Source organism: Mytilus edulis, chromosome 12 (genome assembly GCF_963676685.1).
Source record: "Mytilus edulis chromosome 12, xbMytEdul2.2, whole genome shotgun sequence".
Taxonomy (NCBI): domain Eukaryota; kingdom Metazoa; phylum Mollusca; class Bivalvia; order Mytilida; family Mytilidae; genus Mytilus; species Mytilus edulis.
The window spans coordinates 71,437,295-71,459,080 of NC_092355.1; the positions used below are offsets into that span (position 1 = coordinate 71,437,295).

The window sequence follows — 21,786 nt, forward strand, 5'->3', positions numbered from 1 at the left end:
CCCCTACATAACAAATGTAAAACAATTTATCTGAGAAAAGAGAAATATAATATGCAGTAAGATATTTCAAAGTGAACACCTTTTTCTCATTCCTTGTTCTAGTAAATTGTCATGATGTTGGCAGATAAACTAAGTGACATAAGGTCTAGATATATTTGAACTTCATGTAACATTGTTACATTTTATTCGTGTAATTTTTCATTAATAAATACAGGTTAAATTAAGGTCTAAGCTAGTTTTGCTTACATTTGAACTTCATGTAACATTGTAACATTTTATTCTTGTAATTTTTCATTAATAAATACTGTCAGTGGTTAAACTAAAGTCTAAGATGGTTTTGCCTACATGTAAACTGATTTGACCACGGCATACTTTGTACCTGTACCAAGTCATGACATCTGGACCATGTGTAGTTATATCTCGTCGGTCCTTGTTTGTACAAGGGGTTGGATGTCTGTGGTTGGTGTAAACTGTAGTACTGGCCAATGTATTCAGTAATACCAGTTATCTCTTTATTTAGTGCTCAGACCTATTTCTTTTTTCCATAATATACGAGTTGCGTCAGATAGAACTCGACCTTATGCAAATATATCAATACATCTGTTGACCAATTTTTGATTGATAAAATCTATATGGAAAGTCTGTTTGGAAGTTGACTTTATATATAAGAACCTTTTAAAATACACCAAAATTCTTCTTTTGTTTCAAATTTCAACGTTCAAAAATCATATATGTAATGTACATTTTCTGTTTAAAAAAAGACTTTTTACATTGTGATGACCTTGAGGTCATTCTGATGTATTACTATCGCCTAGATTTCCATTGTGTAAATTAGTTTTGGGTTTGTAAGCATGATAAAAACACTCAGTTAAACGAGTGCAAAATTACATTCCTTATCGTTTGATATCAATACATCTCTTCAATGAAAACTGATAAAAAAACATTTTTGTTTACAACATAAATTAATAATAGGAAAATGTTTTGTTGTTAAATATAGATATTTAAGTAAACAAGAGTGCACACACTGAAATGTCTCGCCTTATTTATTAATCATATATATTATGTTGATAGTTATAAATATAAAGCTTTATTACAACTGTCACATAAACTCAACATAAACCAAGAAAACGAAACATTGACCTTTGAACCATGAAAATGAGGTCAAGGTCAGATGAACTATGCCAGGCAGGCATGTACAGCTAACAATTTTTCCATACAACAAATATAGTTGACCTAGCTATTGCTGATAGTTTAAGAAAACAGACCAAAACTTAACATTGAGCAATGAACCGTGAAATTGAGGACAAGATCAAATAAAACCTACAAACTAGACATGTCCACCTTTCAATCATTCCATACAACAAATATAGTAGACCTATTGCATACAGTATAAGAAAAACAGACCAAAACACAAAAACTTAACTATAACCACTGAACCGTGAAAATGAGGTCAAGGTCAAATGACACCTACCAGTTGGACATGTACACCTTACAGTGCTTCCATACACCGAATATATTAGACCTATTGCTTATAGTATCTGAGATATGGACTTGACCACCAAAACTTAACCTTGTTCACTGATCCATGAAATGAGGTCGAGGTCAAGTGAAAACTGTCTGACGGGCATGAGGACCTTGCAAGGTACACACATACCAAATATAGTTATCCTATTACTAACATTTGTATAATAAGAGAGAATTTAACATTACAAAACATTTTAACTTTTTTTTCAAGTAGTCACTGAACAATAAAAATGAGGTCAAGGACATTTAACATGTGACTAACGGAAACTTCGTAACATGAGGCATCCATATACAAAGTTCGAAGCATCCACTCCAGGTTTTCTACCTTCTAAATTATTAAGCTTTTTAGAAGTTAGCTATCACCGTAGCCACCGCTGCTGCCAGATCACTTTCCCTATGTCAAGCTTTCTGTGACAAAAGTCACAGGCTCGACAAAAATCATTGATAATATCAATGCACATGTATCAAAAACTTGTGTTAAAGCATACAGAAGAATATCTCAAAGAACATTTTCCAACAATACCGGCAAGGACCAATAATAACCAATAATTGTTTTTTTCAGGGAAATATGAATGCATACAAGTATCCAATCTTTTAGAAAAATCAAGTTTTGACAGAAAAGTGTCCAACATGCACTTGCATAGCACTATTATTTGAATAGTAGAATAGAATGATATACAAATGGATGGAAATCATGTATACATGCAACTGTTATTATTATTATAATATATAACAACAAATCAGTGTATACTGATTTATATCACTATAATATAAAAGTTATTACAGTTAAATTGAATTTCCTGTCATTTATTCATCATCCAAACACAAACTTATCTCAGAAAAAATATATCTCTGTACATTAACCTCAGTTTCGAGTAAAGAGATGTGTGATTTTTTTTAGACAATTGCTTTTGACCATCCACATGAACCTGTGGACATCCGATGTTTAGTACTTCAGTACTTTGATTTATACATGAAAAGGTTATTTTATATTTCAACTGCAAACAACTTTTGACCTGAAACTTCAAACACAACATTTTTTCAGGTTTATTTTTCTTATAAAATAACATTTCTAATTATTACAAAACTAAACAATAATACATGTTTAAAAAACTTCATTTATGAAAGTCTTTTTATATTTCAGGTGCAAACAACCTTTGACTTAAAACATAACAATATAATAATTTATCTTACCTCCTATACATTTTTAGGAATAGCATTGGTTAATAGCGTCCAATGGAGACCGTGTATATTTCATGTTGGGTTAGTTGGGAGGCGGGGCTTATTTCATACACGGTTAGTAGTGGTGTTACATCCCTTTATATTCCATGTTAGGTTAGTTGGGAGGCGGGGCTTATTTCATACACGGTTAGTAGTGGTGTTACGCCCTTTATATTCCATGTTAGGTTAGTTGGGAGGCAGGGCTTATTTCATACATGGTTAGTAGTGGTGTTACGCCCCTTTATAAAAACAAAAGGATACTGAGAAAAAATCTTAAAGGTTTCAACAGACGAAAAATTTGATGAAGATTGAAATAAATTTACAAAATACATTCAAAGCTAATAAGTTGTTATTATTGGCATCTGTTTGTATATAATGAATGGAGGTAGTTTCTTAATTCTAACGGTATTGAAAACTTGCTCATTTTGATAAGTCACCAGTTGAAATATGACATGTTTAGATAGTCGGTAAGATAAATTTGTTACATAATGTGCGAGTGACCTAATACAGTATATATGGTGTCAGTAAATTTGTAGTCACTCTCACCCCATATGGAATTTACTAAACCCATACATACCATATTAGGTCACTAGCACACTATATAACTAATAATACAAGTTATAACAAAACTTAACATTAGATAGACATATATTGTACATGCAGTAATTAAAATTAATTAAATAATAAAAAAATATATAAACTTAACTAAACAATAAAAATTACATAACAAAAACCATGGTTACTTCCCTTGATTAATTAGATTTACACCATATCTTATAAATTAAAAATTGAACTACAACAATTAAATGTTTCAACAATCATTATATTGAAAACAAATATAGATTTGCATTATCATATGGAAAATGTGTTATATATAAATCTTAGTCTAAATTAAATTAGAAAAGGGAAAGAAATCATAAAGTATGAGGGAAATATTCACAAATTCCCATCCACTGTTTAAGTTAGAAATAAAATTGCATGTTAGTAAGAGTTGAAAGAGAGTACAATCTTGTTTTGTGCCTTTAACTTGTCTTTTAAGGGGGTAGACCTTGGTACAGGGAGATAACTCTTTAAATCAGTTATGTGTTTGTAAAAGTCAAGTTTCCTCAATGAATTTTAAGCATTTACCTGAAACAGATTGAAAATAATCTATGTAACATAGAAGCTTAGAATATATTTATGAAAATGGTTGACACAAACGTTCTGATGATTTTAAGAGTTATTTCCCTTAAAATAGGTCTACCTCCTTAAGAGGGTCTGGATGGAATTTACACCATCGATTCTAATGAGCTACTACAGCAGAAAAATGAGCAACAAAATAAAAGAAATAAGAGGGAAATAGGCGAAAAATAAAGTATAGAGAATAATGGCGTACAAAAGTAACAAGAATAGAGCAAAATGGGAAATAAATATAAAGCATATATATTTTTAAGAGACTATTGCAAATCCATTTGCTATATACATCAATTTTCCTTAACATAAATCGACATAAAAATCATGCATTGAACTGAATACAACCAATGAAAGCGAAGCTCCATTTTTACATGTTTTATTAATACATTATATATTGATTCTGGAAACAAATTTATTTACATTTTTTGGCAATTTTTAAACTATTTATCAATTTAGAAGCATTACTGTTTGATCTGATCAAAATTTTTCTGTTGTAAATAATTTAAATCTAAATTTTCAATCAAAAAGTTGAAATGAAAGAATCCAAAAGAAGTAAATTTTTTGTGCAACTGAAGGCAAGTCAATGTATAACAATGTTAAAAGTATGATTTTACTTAAAATGAGTTGTATGTCAAGTTTCAGAGAAAATATTCTATTTACCTCGAATATATGAATAAGAAGGTTTAACAAACTGTCAATGTAAAAATAAACGATGTTTTTTTATTACCACTGAGTCAACTTATAATCCACCAGAGACCAAATGACATAGATTTTAAAAGCTCATACTTTTTGGCCCAACATAACAAATTTTGATTTGAACATTATAAGGAGAAGATGATCCCTTTTTCTTTAAAATTGTCATATAATTTTACTTTTATGAATCCCCATTCTTAAATTAGTCCCCTTTGATATAAAAAAAAAGAGGTAAAATATCAAATTTCTAAATAGGTTCAATGTCACATGCATACTATTTTAGTTTCACAGTTTCTGGACGAAATCTATAAGCAAGGATTTTGTTTCACATTCCCTATAATTCCAGATTTCAATCTTCTTTTTTGAAGATAAAATTTACACAACGGAATATTTTCAAAATTATTGAAAAAAATCTCTTTCAAAACTTTCAACTTTTACAATATATCTATAAATGAGGATCTTACATGTCAAAACTGACCAGAGACTTTGAAGGTTTGGTCTGCCATCTAGTGACTTGACATCTTATTCAAAAAGACCTTAACTTTTATTAATGTTTAAAACTGAGAATCAGATCAATTTACAACTACCTGATATATAGTTTACTATATACTTACAGGCGTGGATCCAGCCATTTTAAAAAGGGGGGGGTTCCCAACCCAGAGTAAAGGGGGGTTCCAACTATATGCTCCCATTCAAATGCATTGATCAGCCAAAAAAAAGGGGGGGTTCCAACCCCCGGAACCCCCCTCTGGATCCGCCACTGACTTATCCAAGTACTGTAGAAAACTTTAATCCTGCCATTACACCCTATTGCTACAATACTGTAGAAAACTTTAAACCTGCCATTACACCCTATTGCTACAATACTGTAGAAAACTTTAAACCTGCCATTACACCCTATTGCTACAATACTGTAGAAAACTTTAAACCTGCCATTACACCCTATTGCTACAATACTGTAGAAAACTTTAAACCTGCCATTACACCCTATTGCTACAATAGGGTGTAATGGCAGGTTTAAAGTTTTCTACAGTACTTGGCTTATATATTAGGTATAAGTATATAGTAAACTTATCAATATGGATATTTAGGCTTTAGTAAATAATTATAATTGTTTCATCTCTTCCAATGCTAATGTTTTCAGGGTAGCCAATGGTTCTGCTCCTATTTCAGAGATTAACCAATCAGCAGCTTTTTTATATAACAACTCCCATTCATCTTTCCTGTTGCTTTGTTTATATTCCAACCATGCTAAGACTAGGCATGTCATCCAGCAAGTTCCATCCTGAAATGAAATAGACATAGAAAATTAATAGACTTTTTTTTCAATATTACACCTGCTCAAAGGATAGATGATACAGAACGATTCACATTAATTGTTATAAGGAGAAAAAATAAAATTAGAATTTAAACCATTTAGGTGTCCTTATTTCCAGTTTGAGGACAAGGAAACTATCACTAAATGTTAGGTTGAAGTATTTAAATTTGAATTTAAGACATTAAACTGATATGTTTTAGAAGATACACTTTTATCAATTGATATCAATGCAAAAAGGTGTGTGTCAACAAACTTATATTTTGTACAAAAACCCTGTACAAATTATTATTATTTGAACAAAATTAAATCTTATGCAGGACAGATGGACAGGCTAACAAATGTACCAGACAGACAGACTAACAACTTAATGAAAGCACAAACCAAAAGTCATAATGCCCCTATTTAAAGAGGGGCTAATAAATGGTCAATTGAAATGGAATTCACATGTACATTGTTTTGTATATCTGCTAAAAGATTGCACATCAATAAACCAACAAGAGAAGCTCAATAATGGTATGAACTTAACACTTTTTCATCTTTAAATTTCTTTTGATGAATTCTCAAAAAGTCCCCTATTTTAATTTTTTTGGGGTAAATGTTCGTGAGACTGGTGTTTTGAGGGTGTAGACAACATACAATTCCTTCGGGTGGTTGAGTTAACGCCTGAGGAATCCTAATTAGTTCTATAAGCTGGTCTGATGACGTCCATGAACCCTCAAAGTCTTGAAGACTTATCACAGCAATCATTTCATCTTGAAACATGGCTGAAATAACAACATGAACAATGTACTGATTGACTCTAAATAAGTGTTAAAACATTATAACATTTATATGGGAGCTACCATTTGATTCTTTCGGCAGTGTAAAAGGGAGAAGCTAGGACGAAAAAATTGTGGGTGTATTTGTTATTATTTGTAATCTCTGTTCTGCTTATTCTTTATAAGTAATCTCTGTGATGTGTCCTTCACCATTTTGTTTTTCACTCTATTCGATCCTTCTTTCTTTTATTAGTTCATCCTGACTTTTATTTTTACAAAAGTTGTACTCTTGCCTAATTTTTTTGCTGAGTAGCTCATTCTGCTTTTTTGTATATTTTGCTTTTTTGTATTAACTTAAAACTTCTATCCTGCCTTTTTCAAATTACTGACCTGAATGTCTGAGGATGAATTTCATTGATAAATTCCTGGAAATGTTCATAAATAGTGTGTAAATTTAAGAATGTTATGATCAATGCTCTATACATTTGTGTATTTTGTGTATCTTGAAGGTAGTGATTTAGATACCAAGTCACAACCTAAGGATTTTGATTGCATTTCATGCATCTTTATCCCAAAAAAGTAGAAAATGAAAATAAACATTCAAGTAACTAAAATTAAAACACATGAAAAAAAAGTATTAAAAAGCAAAAATTTATTTAGAAAATCTTTTTAAATATATTTTACCTGACTTTTTGGGCTGATTCTGTGCACCAAATCCATCCTAAAAATAAATAAAAAACAAATTGCTATTTGGGTAAGGAGTTTCAAATGCTTAAATATTAATTCAGAAATAATGTTAAATACATAAACATGATAACACAGATAACAAGCATTTTTATCATACAAATGAGGCTCCTTTATTTTTGTAGACTTCAGTTTTTAGCTTATTTTTCTCTATTATACTTTTTGCCTATCATTTTCTATTCTTTGTTACTTTGTCTTATTAAACTCTATCATCTTTATTCTTTTCTATATATTCTGCTCATTATTTTCTATTCTTTTTACTCCACCTTCAAAATTGAACAGCACGTCAGTCTAACAGACCACTAACACTTTTTTGTTTTAAGTCTTCTTTTGCCATGTTTGTAATGCATTTTTAATGATTTCTGTTATTCATTTTTATGTGTGGTTCATATCATCAATCATACCCTCATATATGAGGCTGGTAAAGGGTTATTTTCGTGCAATGTGTTTTTTTGCCATTTTTATTTCATGTGCAGCCATGAAAAAGGTTCGTTATTCACCGTGTTTCGTGAAATCGGTAAAAAGATCAACGTGCAAGACATTTTTAATTGTTCATTCATCGTGAAATGGTAATTTTATTTCGTGTTCTTCCGTGCAGATACCCCCCCCCCCCCCCCCCCATTACGCCCCTCATATATATTCCCTCTAACCCTTCTGAAAATCCACTGTAAGGTGTCATTCCCCATATGCAAATGACATTTCAATGCAGACACTGTTGTACTGATCTAACACTATATATTAATGGGTATATTTCTGGCGTTATCACATGACTTTTGTGTGTAAAACGAATTCATTAAACACAGAAAAATAGAAAGTCTCAGAACTAAAGTACTGCTCATGTGTAGAAGGCATAATGACACTACTATTATAAGCATAAAACTGATGAAAAACACAGAGGCGGTTGGAACCCTCCCCCCCTTTTTTTGGCCAATCAATGCATTTGAATGGGAGCATATAGTTGGAACTCCCCCTTTACTCTGGGTTGGGAACCCCCCCCCCCTTTTTTAAAAGATCCACCCCTGTAACAAGCATTCTGCATGTATGGCAATACATACTCAAAATCATCAGACCAGAACAAAATTAGAACTTGATCTGTAACTTTTCATGATTAAACGATACACCAAATATAAAATCAATATCTTCTAGCATTATGAAATCCAGATGCTCCACAGGGCGCAGCTTTATACGACTACAGAGGTCAAACCTAGAACAGTTGTGGCAAGTATGGACACAATATCCGAGCTTGATACAGCTCTGAATTTGGATTGTGATTAAATAGTTGACACAGCATAGGTTTCTGACACAGAATGAATGTGGTCTAATGAACTTATTTCTTTTTTACCTATTATGGTCCAATATCCAAAATCTAAATATGTGGCCATGGATTGTTTCAGTATATTAAAGAATCAAAGAATTCAATTTTTGATGAATGAAATCAAACAAAGTTCAATTTTGGACCCTTTTGACATCAACAGTCAGGGGCGTTACTTAAACAAGTTATATTTTAAGTTACTTATATAAGTAATTTTTGTTTTTAAGAATAATAAAATTACTTAATAGAGTTATTTTAAATTTCAATAGAAGCATAGACTAAATGTAGTTTTCATGAATTTTTACATCATTTTATATCTTAAAGTAAAGAATTTATTAGATTTGAGAGGAGTATAGAGATAAAGGATTACTTTAAAAATAATGACAAAAATATTACTTGAATAAGTTATTTTATACATTTAAACAAAAAATAATAATAACACTTATTGAAGGAACATATGTAATTGATGTTGGTTACAAGTTATAAATAACTTCAAGTCTTAATTAATTCACAAGTATTTATCTATTTATATCAGTCTACCTTTACGATTTTGGAAGAAAATGATAATTTAATAGTCCACTGAGACCAATCTTTGACCCAGAAGCGTCAGTATGAAAGATAAGTGTGTCAGAAAGTTAATAAGTGTTACAGAAAGATTAGATTTTATATTTCATGGGAAAAATAACCAGATGACTGTAAAAATTTGTTAAAGCTAGTAAAATCTGTATAATTGGACACCTATAAAAATAATATTCAGAAAAGTTACTTAGATAAGTAATGTTTAAAATAGCCTCGTTTTCAACATAACTTGTATAGGTAATTTTAATTGTTACTTATTCAAGTAATGCCCCTGACTGATCAATGTGGACCAATTTGATAACAGGGTAAAAAAATCAACTCTAAATACAGGATTAGATTTAACATACCAAAGAACCGCATACATTCAATTTTTGTTGAAATCAAACAAAGTAAAATTGGACCCCAATTTGGACCAACTTAAAAACTGGGCCCATAATCAAAAATCTAAATACATATACATGTTTAGATTCAGCATATCAATTCAATTTTTGATAAAATCAAACGAAGCTTTATTTTGGACCCTTTGGATCTCATGTGGACAAATTTTAAAACAGGGACCAAATTCCAAAAACTTAATACACGGTTTGATTCAGCAGATTTAAGAACCCCAAGAATTCAAGAATAAAACCCCATTGAAATTGGTCAAGAAATAAGCAATTTATACAAAGTAATAGAAAAGTATTGTTTTTGGCCCCTTATTCCTACACAGTTTGAGCCATAACCCCCAAAATTGATCCCAGACCTTCCTTTTTTTTTATATGAAACCTTGTGGTACAATTTCAGAAAGATCCATACACTTACACACAAGTTATTGTCTCGAAACTAGAAAAATACTTATTTTGACCCCTTTACAGGGACCCTTGTTCCAAAACTGTTGGGACCAAAACCGCCAAAATCAATCCCAACCTTCTTTTAGTGGTTATAAACCTTATGATAAAATTTTATTGATTTCTACTAACTTATACTAAAGTTATTATCTGGAAACTATCTGTCTTGGACAACGTTGATGACAGAGACGCTGACGACGACGACAACATAATACCAATATACAACCAAAAAATATTCTATTTTTGCGGTTGTATAAAAAGTGTGGAAAACTGATTTTCTGGACAGACAGATAGACAGAGGTCAAACCTTAAGTCCCCTTCGACTTCATTGTTAGGGTACTAAACAGTATTGATCTCTCATCATAAATGTGTTTTATGCACCATTTATGAACATTATGTTCGTCTGTTAGTTTGGTCATCTGTCCCATTTCAGGTTAAAGATTTTTGTTGAGACAGTTTTTGATGCAAATGAAGTCAAATCAACTTGAAACTTAGTAAACATATTCCTTATGATATGATCTTTCTAATTTTAATGCCAAATTAGAGTTTATACCCCATTTTCACGGTCCCCTGAACATAGAAATAATAGTACTGATGGGGCATTCATGTACTATGGACACATTCTTGTTTATCTTGACTTACTGAAGAACTACTTCCAAACAATCCACTTGATGGTGCACCTCCTCCAAACCCTGCAGATGTCTGTTTACAACCAAACAAAGAACTGCCTTGGCTACTCCCATACATCATATTCATGTTCTGTTGCTGTTCTTTAATACTGAATTGTTGGGGTGTGGCACTTCTAGGAAGAGGTGCTGATTTAGTATAATAGTTCTGTTGTCCTCCAAAACTGAATCCTTGGGGTTGGCTGTTTCCAAATAAATTGTTATTTGCTGAACCTCCAAAAGTTGGTACAGCACTTCTATGATGAGCACTTCCAAATAAACCTCCTTCAGCAGAGGGTGCACCTCCAAAACCTCCAAAACTTGATTGAGCACTCCCAAATGAACCTCCTCCAAGTGGAGGTGCACCTCCATAAATTAATTGATTACTTCCAATTGAACCTCCTCCAGCAGTTCCAAATAGACCTCCTGTAGAAGCTGGTGCTGCTCCAAAAGTAGGCTGAGAACTTCCAAATAGTCCTCCTTGTTGAGAGTTGAAATTAGCAGATCCAAAATAAGCTGCTCCTGAACTTGCCCCAAAAGAAAAACCTTGAACTGGTGGTTCCTAATTTTAAAAATATTATATTAATAAGAAGCAATAAACATTCAAAGCAGTATTTATAGTTCGTTCTTATGTTGTAATGTTATATCACTATCCCAGGTTAGGAGGAGGGTTGGTATCCCACTAACATGTGTAACCCCACCACATTATGTGTGTATGTGCCTGTCCCAAGTCAGAAACCTGTAATTCAGTGGTTGTTGTTTGTTGGGAACAGATGTGTTACATATTTGTTTTTTCGCTCATTTTTATTACATAAATTATGCTGTTAGTTTTCTGGTTTGAATTGTTTTACATTGTCATTTCAGGGTCTTTTATGGCTGACTATGCAGTATGGGCTTTGCTCATTGTTGAAATTAACCTTTAGATGTTAAAAGTTTCTGTGTCATTTGGTTGAGGAAAACTAAAGTAAGAGTACTGAATGAAAAAATCAGCATTTTTATGTTTACAAAGGGGCATAAGTCAAGAAAGGTTATAGTAATTCCACTAAAATTCAAACTTGATCTGTGTTTTGAGGTAATTATCATTATACGTGTAATAACATTTAATTGAGGCTTACTAAAGGTAGAGAACTGAAACCAGCCTTGGGACGTACGTATGTATGGACAGATGTACAGACAGACAAGGGTAAACCTTAATGCCCCATCTACGGAGAATTATCATATGTCGCTCATTTTCATAGATATAGTTGGAATATAAATTAAAGTCCACATAACAAATAGGAATTGATATATAGAAGACCCATTGGTGGCCTTCGGCTGTTGTCTACTAGACTTTTATAAAAAATAAAAAAAACTTCTAAGTTGATGTACTTTAAAATTTCAATTAAAAAAAAAATAGAGGTCATGAACCTGGTTTTCCCCTTTTTCGAAATTGATTTTATACAGGTTATGTTAGGGGAATTTTTCCTTAATGAGGAACATTTAACAATAGAATTGGTTTCAATTTTATTGGAAAATTGCTTTTCATAAATACTTCTGCAATATTAAATGAAAATAGGGGGTCTGCTCACAGGCCTTATTTTCATGATTTTTTTTTAAATTGTCCAATCAATTTCAATACAATTATCTCCCTTGATATCAAAATGTTTTTTTTTTTTAATTTTTAAAATACAAGTAACAAGTTTTTTTTTAATCCGTAAAGTACAAGTTTTAGATGTTCCTGTTGTTTTATTGGACTTCCTAATACATTTTTAAACCATAAAAGTATTTTTGCAACATGCCTATATATACATACTTGAAGGATCATGCTCAGAAAAAAGACACCCGAACTACCTCAATTAGTGTGAAATACAATTTATCTTGAAATCATATCTTTGCATGTTCTTTGAGTTAGTCCTATTTGAGTTTGTTCCATAAATAAATATTACACGAATATACTAAGCTGCCATAAATCAAAACTTAAAGAGAGAGGGAGAGACACACAATTTGCAAACAAAATTTCATGATCCTTTGTAACATAAGATTTTGGGAGTCATTATTACGCCTTTGAGCAGTCTTATGTCAAAAACAAAATTTAAGCCGGTCTTTTTTAAATTTACAACTAGCATTTCTGCATCCTTATTGTGTATGGACTGAATTTTTGAAAGAAAGTATTCATTACACCAGCTAATCAAAAACATCACTGTTAAGTAGCTGACAAAATGTGACAGTTTGAGTTATTCTGGACGGTCTAGATATTCTTTAATTATTTTGCCCATTATTTATCCTCTTTACATCTAAACATCCATTATTTTCTATTCATTTGAATTTTTGCCTATATTTCTATATTGAGTTTCATAAAAAAAATTTGGCCCTTATTCTTCTGCTCTTTTTGTACATTATATTCAGCAAACCCCATCCCAACCCTTATCTGTTAGTCAGAAGTTCCTCAGAAAAAAATTGATGAAATTTCAAGAGTAAATACAAACCACCAATTAAAATATTCGAAGAAATATGAATTTCCAAAAGGTTTATTATGATTTTTTTGCAAAACCTTGAAATTAAGTTTCCACCCAAAAAACATTTTTTCTTCAATCTCAGTAAATTGGTATTCAAAAGACGACAGAAACCACCGTAACCCTTACCTCTAAAGGTGGTGTACAAAATCTTGTAATTTTAAAAGTACAAATGATTTTATCACTAAAATTCTATATTTTGGACTGATTTACTGTATTCAATAGTACGAAATTTAGTACATTGAGAAAAAGTTGTATTGTCATGGATATTTGACTAATTGTTTTACCAAAGTCTTATGTAAACAAGCAAATAGAAAATAAGTACTGAAATATGTTGAATATCTGAATTTGCGGTTCAACTTTACCCATAAAATCTACAAAAATAAATGCAATCCACCTTACATACACTAATGTTGCTGTACATATATATTTTTGGAGAGGTCCCGAATTTAAAAAAAAATTAAATCCCGCCATCCCGAAAATTCTATAAAGAAATCCAGGATCCCAAAAGGGTTAATCCTGAAATCCCAAGTTTAAAAACACCTGATCCCAACCTCCTGAAAAAGGTCTTGCCCCCCCCCCCCCCCCCCCCTCATATATGATCATTTACTTACTATTTGTACTGGCTGAATAACTGGTACTTTAGAATCTTTATCCACTCCAACAAATGATGTGTATTTACTGATAATGTTTGCTGCTACACTCACTAAAACTATGTCAGACTTCTTATCTGAAAGCAAATAAAATTTGTCTATACGGTAATTTGAATATTAATTTGTTTCTGATTAAATATTTTCATCTACCTAAATTCATTCACGCTGAACTCCTGACACTTCAGTTAGATTTCTTTTAATTCTAGTCTTTTTTATACTTACTATTTATGCTTTGTCGTTTGTTGCTGTGTTACATAAATTAATTTATTTTTCATTCATTTTTTTTGTACATTAATTAGGCCGTTAGTTTTCTCATTTGAATTGTTTTACATTTGTGATTTCAAGGCCTTTAATAGCTGACTTTGTGTTATAGACTTTGCTCATTGTCGAAGGATGTACAGTAACCTATAGTTGTTAATTTCTGTGTTAGTTTGGTCTCTTGTGGAGGGTTGTCTCATTGGCAATTATACCACCTATGAAATTTGAACTATTTTACCAATTGCCTCCTAATTTGTATGTTGACCTAGTAAAAGCCACAAATTTAAGTTACCAAATTTAAATGCAATTTTTTCAGCCGATAAAAATAGGGATTTAAAAAAAAATCCACTTTATCTAAAATTAATCCATGGTGGAAAATATTTTAGCAGTTGTCTCCCTTTAACATGATTTTTTTTCGTTTTTTGTCTGATATTCATTTTCCTTTGGTTATTTTATGGATAGGGTCTCAATTATAATGCTTTATTCTATATTGTCCCTTTTAATGTCTCCCCTTGTCACATTAGTAAAACTGCATTTGCGACCATCAATATGCCAATTGACAGTGGCAACTCTTCAACTACAGTACTGCTATTCCTTAATTATACATGTACCTGTACTTCCACTTTGATATTATTTTAAATACCTATGCTATCATTTGCCATTTCTTCAATTTCAAGATCTTTAACAAAAGCTTTTGCTGCTAGTCTGTGTATAGGTGCTGCTACTGTTGTTTCATTAACTTGACCTTGACCTTCAAATTCTAATAAGTATTCAAATGGTAATTCTCCTAAATTTCCTGTTATTTTAACTGTCCCTCCAACTATTTCCTAGAAATTCAAATATACATGTACCTTTATATGATATCAATTTTAAAGTCAAGATGTGTATACCATTTCTTAATTAGATATTTGATAAATAATGATGCCCTCACTTGGAAATAAGATATAATGTTATAAAGAGGCATAATTAGAGAAAGGTAAAAGTGACACCACCTTAATCCAAACTTCACTTACTTGATCTGTATTTTGTGGTATTAAGCATTGTGTACAAGTTTTGTAACATTTGGTTATGCAAATTAACGGAAGAAATGGAAACCAATTTCTGAACATACATACAGACTGATGGAGAAATGTAGACCTTAATGCACTCAAAACCCACTTCCTTCAAGAATAGTAATATACAAACATAGAAAATAATCAATGAACAACATATGGTCTAGATGACCTGCCTTAGTATAGATATTAATGTGGTGAGATTAAACCTGTTTCATGTGTACTTAAAACTTTCCATTTGACAACCTAGAATATATGTCAACAAGAATGTGTCCCAGGTACATGGATGCCCCATCTGCATTATAATTTTTTATGTTCAGTGGACCGTGAAAATGGGGTGAAAACTCTAATTTGGCATTAAAATCAGAGAGATCATATCATAAGGAACATGTAAACTAAGTTACAAGTTGATTAAACTTCAACTTCATCAAAAACTACCTCAACCAAAAACTTTAGCCTGAAGCGGGACAAATGGACGGAGGGACGAACGAACGTACGGACGAACAGGCGCACAGACCAGAAAACGTAATGCCTATAATTGGGGCATAAAAATTTAGAATAAACAAAAACCTGCAGAATTTAGCTGCCTACAGGTTGACCATTAACTCAAATAAAGGCAACAGTAGTATACCGCTGTTAAAAACTCATAAATCCATGGACAAGGAAATAAAAGAGGTATTCAACAAGCAAAAGATTCTGCTCATTTAAGGAGGTAGACCTAGGTTAAGGGAAATAACTCTTAAAATCATCAGTACTTTTGTGTCAACCATTTTCAAAAATATATTCTAAGCTTCTAGGTGACATAGATTATTTTCAATCTGTTTTAGGTAAATGCTTAAAATACATTGATGAACTTGACTTTTACAAACGCTTAACTGATTTAAAGAGTTATCTCCCTGAACCCATAAGGGCCCATTTGATCTTATAGCTATATATAGTGAGATCTAGGTTTCTGCTTTATTTTGAAGGATTCACAATGATATTAAGCTTAAGATGAAGAACAGTGATAAAGGTGCTTTCCTTTGATTTTGGCATGTGAGTGTAATCTTAAACATTCATGAAATATTTGCTACTGATCTTAAAGGAACAAGTCATCAATTGATCATATGTGTGTGTAGGGATTTAGTGTCATGGATTATTACACCAAAGTTGTTCTTTTTGATAACACAATAATTACACACCACTAGCTGTACCAGTGTTCCAAGCATGGAATTTGTAAGCAGTTGAAAAAACCCTCGAAATTTTCCTTTTTTATCATTTGAAAAAAATTGTGAACATCAATAACAGATATTTGATGTTTCTGTTTAATTAATTTTCAAAATTTACAGTTTTGAGAGATATAGGCCTTGTCTATTATTAAGGACTTTGGGTTACTCCTCAAAGATCAAGGTCTACATTAACATTGTCGTTGTTTGGGTATTCGGACTTACAAACATATATATACCTGAAATTTATATTTTTTAACTACTGCACATGTGGACTCATTATTATTCGTTTAATACCATTTTTCATGGATTTCATAGGTATAGGTGAACCACGAAATTTAATGTTCAATGAACGACAAATTTTCGAAAGGCTTGTATGCAGACATCGGCAAAACCACAAAATCAAATATCCACGATTATATAATTTTTCCTAGATCCACAAAAAAATTGATCCCCACACAAATAAATATTAACACGATATACAAACCTGTCTTTCTGCTCCCGTAATAATAGCATACAATGTTACCATTTCTCCTACAAACACTGTAGGTAGTTTCTCAGGTATTGTAACAGCTGATACATGTTCATTTGGTGAGAAATTCCAGCCTAATGTCAAATCGGTCAACTCTGGTTGTAGTGAAAACTTCATTAGCCCCATTACCTATAAAATTAAAATTAAATTGATGAATAGCAATTTTGACAGTATGTAACCATTTCATTGGCTAATACTAAGCTGTCAACAACAAAAATTCAATATTTAAATCCAGAGCATTTTCCAAGTCAGAAGCCTCTGGCCTTTGTAAGTCTAGAATGTTTTAATTGTTGTTCATTTATATGTTTTGGAGTTTAGTGTGATGTCCATTTTCACTGAACCAGTACACAATTTTATTTAGGGGTCAGATGATGACCACCTCCAGGTGTGGGATTTTCTCGCTGCATTGAAGACGCATTGGTGGACTTCAGCTGTTGTCTGCTCTTTAGTCGGGTTGTTGTCTCATTGACACATTCCCCATTTCCAATCTCAATTTTAATGTTTAAAAAATCCACTGGATGGTTAATAGCCATCAGTCATCACCATCTTCCTAAGTTTTTTTTTACTTACTTTGTACACAAAATCATACAATTTCATTTAAAATTGTGACACAAGATGAAGTGTTGTTCTAATGTTAACTGTTAGTAACTTGATGATGGAAGTTTTCAACAACCTTGACTGGCTATATATACAGCCCTCACACAAGTTGGCCTTAGTTACTTCATATCCTTGCATATAATTTATGCATAAGTAAAAGTTACCATGTTATTGGTTTAATGTTGTCACATGGTATATCATAAGTTGTATGGTCCATTATTATTATTATAGTATTCCATTGTTTATCTTTATCAAAAACTTTGCGGAAGTCCTGTGTGCAATAAATTAATTATAGGAAAGCTTATAAGAGCTTTTCCAAAATTTATTGTATTAGGGGTCGGAAGGCAATTTTGTTAAACTTTGATGGTGGTGGTTAATTAAAAAAGCTTGCTAAAACATTTTAAGGAAATGTCTAGTTAAAAAGCTATCAAATTTTGGTTGGGTCAAATAAAAAGTGTCTTTCAACCCCCTTTACATTTTATTTTTGTAACAGCCCTATATTTATAATGTTTGAGTCAGAATGATATACTGTAATACCTTTTGCTGTAGTCTATCTTGCCCCTGAACAAACTCATACCTCCCATGTCCTGCTCTAGCTAAACCTTTCACTAGTGCTGTTGATGCTCCTTGTCCTATCCCTACCGAAAAAACTCTACAAATATTCATAATTAACTTTTAACTTGAGCATAGAGCTTATTCAAGAAGAGGTTTGATAACATCAGTTAGAATTATCATTACACTTCAAGTTCTAACACTATTCACACAAATTGTTGAGCATTGCTGTTTAAAAAGTTTTTTTTATCTATATTTGTTTACCTTTTACTCATTGTGACTTAAATAAAGTGTTGTCTCATTTGCACTCATACCACATCTTCTTATTTCTATTTAAATTTATAAAACTTCCTCATAAATAAAGATGATACAGTTTTTAAAGATAAGCTTCCTTCCAAGTTAGTGCATGAAGAATTAAATATTTATCATGTCAAAATATCTAATCCAAGACTTTTTACTCAGTATACTGCAAACCAGTGTATTTTGGTTAATTTTATTTATTTTCCCTTCTTTCGAAATGTGCAATAGAAAAATAACTGGGATATAGATTGTCATGAATATGTAATGCATGTATCTTTTCTCATTTAAGGTGGTACCAAACACCTTCACTAAAATTAATTTGGCTCGTTTAATTTTCATAAAATTTTGACTTGGAAGTATTTACTTCGACTATTTGACAAAAATTTCAAAAAGTTTGAACCAACCATTTTATCAGAAAATTACAATGGTTATATAGCAGTTTGACAAACACTTATTTTGATCATTGAAAAGCTTAATATTCCCTTAACAACACAACGTAATTAAAACGTTTAGCTGATTTTACAGAGTTATCTCCCTGTAGTGTTAGGAACCACCTTAACTACAACAAGTAAAATTAAAAATAGCCAAATTAAATAGCCGCCAAATAGTCTTGTAAGGCCTAAACGTGAAATAAAGTATCTGCTATAATAGCTCGTTTTACAGTATGTAATCTGGTTCATTACTATAAAATACTGAAAATAAAAATAAATATACTTTCAAAGTTTTGCTTCAGACATTATCTTTTAATGAGTATTTACCTCGCTTTTTTAGAGTTTTTCTTCACAAGTTCTAAAGTCTGATTAACATTATTGATCGCACCATCAGTGAGAACAAACAACTGGAAAAAATATAAATGAAAATTAACAATATCTAGAATAAGTATCCTCAATATAAAACATTTATGTGTGCATTTTTTGTTGTTGCAGTTCAGCATATCTGTTGTTCTGTTATTTTCTTCTTGTATTTGATGTGTTTTCTTTGAGGTTTTTTTTATTGTGACCCAGATTTGTTTTCACTTAATTGATTGAACAGTGGTAATTTTGCCATTTTCACATTTATTTTTGTGAGTACTTTTTGTGCCACGTGGAAATACCTGTCTTGGATGTCCTTGTACTAATGGTTCATTGAAGACTTTCAGCAATGGATTATTTAGTTCAGTTCCCCCCATATTAGCCTCTATTGAACTGATGTGATTGACAGCTATTGCCATGTTCTCTTTGTTGTATATAACACTCCTGAAAGATAAAATTTAAATCATTTCACAAAAAATTAGTCTAAGGGTGGTACCTAACACCTTGACTAAAATTAATTTGGCTTGTTGAATTTCACAATTTTCATAATTCACTTGTGAGAGAATTTGGAGTATTATAACATACAAGGGGCAGAATAGGACTTACAGAATTGATAATATATAGTAAAAAGTTCAGAACTAAGGGCAAAAAATATAAAGAATAGAGAAAAATAGGCCCAAAATATAAAGAATAGAGAATATGATGCATATGGGGTGCTCAAATATTTTACCATTTGCATATGGGCAGGATAATTGCAGTATTTTAATCAATGTATTGCCTAAATTTACCTTTGGAACAGTGTACTGTAGGAACTGCCAAAACTGACAATATTAAAATAGCAACCAACTCGTAAACTTTTCACCAGCAACATCAAAGTTTGAACTGCATTTAATATGTTGGAACCTGCCATACTACCTACAAAAGTGCAATACAAAAATTATATACAGGCAACATTGTAACCTGCCACACTTCCTACAAAAGTGCAATACTAAAATTATATACAGGCAACATTGTAACCTGCCACACTTCCTACAAAAGTGCAATACAAAAATTATATACAGGCAACATTGTAACCTGCCACACTACCTACACAAGTGCAATACAAAAATTGTATACAGGCAACATTGTAACCTGCCATACTACCTACAAAAGTGCAATACAAAAATTATATACAGGCAACATTGTAACCTGCCACACTTCCTACAAAAGTGCAATACTAAAATTATATACAGGCAACATTGTAACCTGCCACACTTCCTACAAAAGTGCAATACAAAAATTATATACAGGCAACATTGTAACCTGCCACACTACCTACACAAGTGCAATACAAAAATTGTATACAGGCAACATTGTAACCTGCCATACTACCTACAAAAGTGCAATACAAAAATTATATACAGGCAACATTGTAACCTGCCACACTTCCTACAAAAGTGCAATACTAAAATTATATACAGGCAACATTGTAATCTGCCACACTACCTACAAAAGTGCAATACAAAAATTATATACAGGCAACATTGTAACCTGCCACACTTCCTACAAAAGTGCAATACTAAAATTATATATAGGCAACATTGTAACCTGCCACACTTCCTACAAAAGTGCAATACAAAAATTGTATACAGGCAACATTGTAACCTGCCACACTACCTACACAAGTGCAATACAAAAATTGTATACAGGCAACATTGTAACCTGCCATACTACCTACAAAAGTGCAATACAAAAATTGTATACAGGCAACATTGTAACCTGCCATACTACCTACAAAAGTGCAATACAAAAATTGTATACAGGCAACATTGTAACCTGCCATACTACCTACAAAAGTGCAATACAAAAATTGTATACAGGCAACATTGTAACCTGCCACACTACCTACAAAAGTGCAATACAAAAATTGTATACAGGCAACATTGTAACCTGCCATACTACCTACAAAAGTGCAATACAAAAATTGTATACAGGCAACATTGTAACCTGCCACACTACCTACAAAAGTGCAATACAAAAATTGTATACAGGCAACATTGTAACCTGCCACACTACCTACAAAAGTGCAATACAAAAATTGTAAACAGGCAACATTGTAACCTGCCACACTTCCTACAAAACAAAAGTTCAACACATATAGCATAGAGTTTTCTTCCTCTACCTTAGGCCACGGTTTTTTAATTTGTTGGTTTACGTATTTTCCCCATGAAAAAGTCGGGTCGGTCGGTCGGGGAAAAAAAAAAGAAAAAAAATCATCTTTGAAGACAAAAAAATATGTAAAATGAATATATATTTCACCTTTCTAGCAATATGTTTGTTATGCTATTTTATCATCATTTCTAAAATTTTAGTTCGATGAAATATTATTGCTCAGCTGTTATAAACTACGCATGACATTGTCTAGTAATTTACAGTAAAAAAAAGGGGATGCACGGACAAAGACGAAATTAAATCATCATTTCAGAAACAAGAAAAATAGATTCGCGTAGCTCTTAATCAATTCCAGAAAACTTGGTAAATAATGATCTTCAAGCACGAAA

General features: G+C 31.8%; 2 protein-coding genes across 3 annotated transcripts in view; one reads left to right on the forward strand and one right to left on the reverse strand.

Annotated features, from left to right (window-relative positions):
* LOC139499281 (uncharacterized) overlaps window positions 1-21,786 on the forward strand; it is a 740,979-nt gene that overhangs the window by 435,213 nt on the left and 283,980 nt on the right. The window lies entirely within an intron of this gene.
* LOC139499052 (von Willebrand factor A domain-containing protein 5A-like) overlaps window positions 4,782-21,786 on the reverse strand; it is a 57,644-nt gene continuing 40,639 nt past the window's right edge. Inside the window, exons 7-20 of one of the 2 annotated variants that reach the window (XR_011658091.1) lie at window positions 20,035-20,161; window positions 19,549-19,690; window positions 19,214-19,293; window positions 18,141-18,255; window positions 16,962-17,135; window positions 14,861-15,044; window positions 13,921-14,036; window positions 11,160-11,376; window positions 10,792-11,099; window positions 7,372-7,408; window positions 6,566-6,693; window positions 5,683-5,896; window positions 5,373-5,424; window positions 4,782-5,213 (exon numbers count right to left, since the gene is read on the reverse strand). Coding sequence is in view for 1 of the 2 variants with exons in the window: in XM_071287717.1 (XP_071143818.1) it covers window positions 5,717-5,896; window positions 6,566-6,693; window positions 7,372-7,408; window positions 10,792-11,376; window positions 13,921-14,036; window positions 14,861-15,044; window positions 16,962-17,135; window positions 18,141-18,255; window positions 19,214-19,293; window positions 19,549-19,690; window positions 20,035-20,161 (1,868 nt within the window). In the remaining variant the exon portion in view is untranslated. Of the gene's footprint in view, window positions 5,214-5,372; window positions 5,425-5,607; window positions 5,897-6,565; window positions 6,694-7,371; window positions 7,409-10,791; window positions 11,377-13,920; window positions 14,037-14,860; window positions 15,045-16,961; window positions 17,136-18,140; window positions 18,256-19,213; window positions 19,294-19,548; window positions 19,691-20,034; window positions 20,162-21,786 lie in introns of those variants that run through there. The other variant, XM_071287717.1, reaches the window with a different exon arrangement.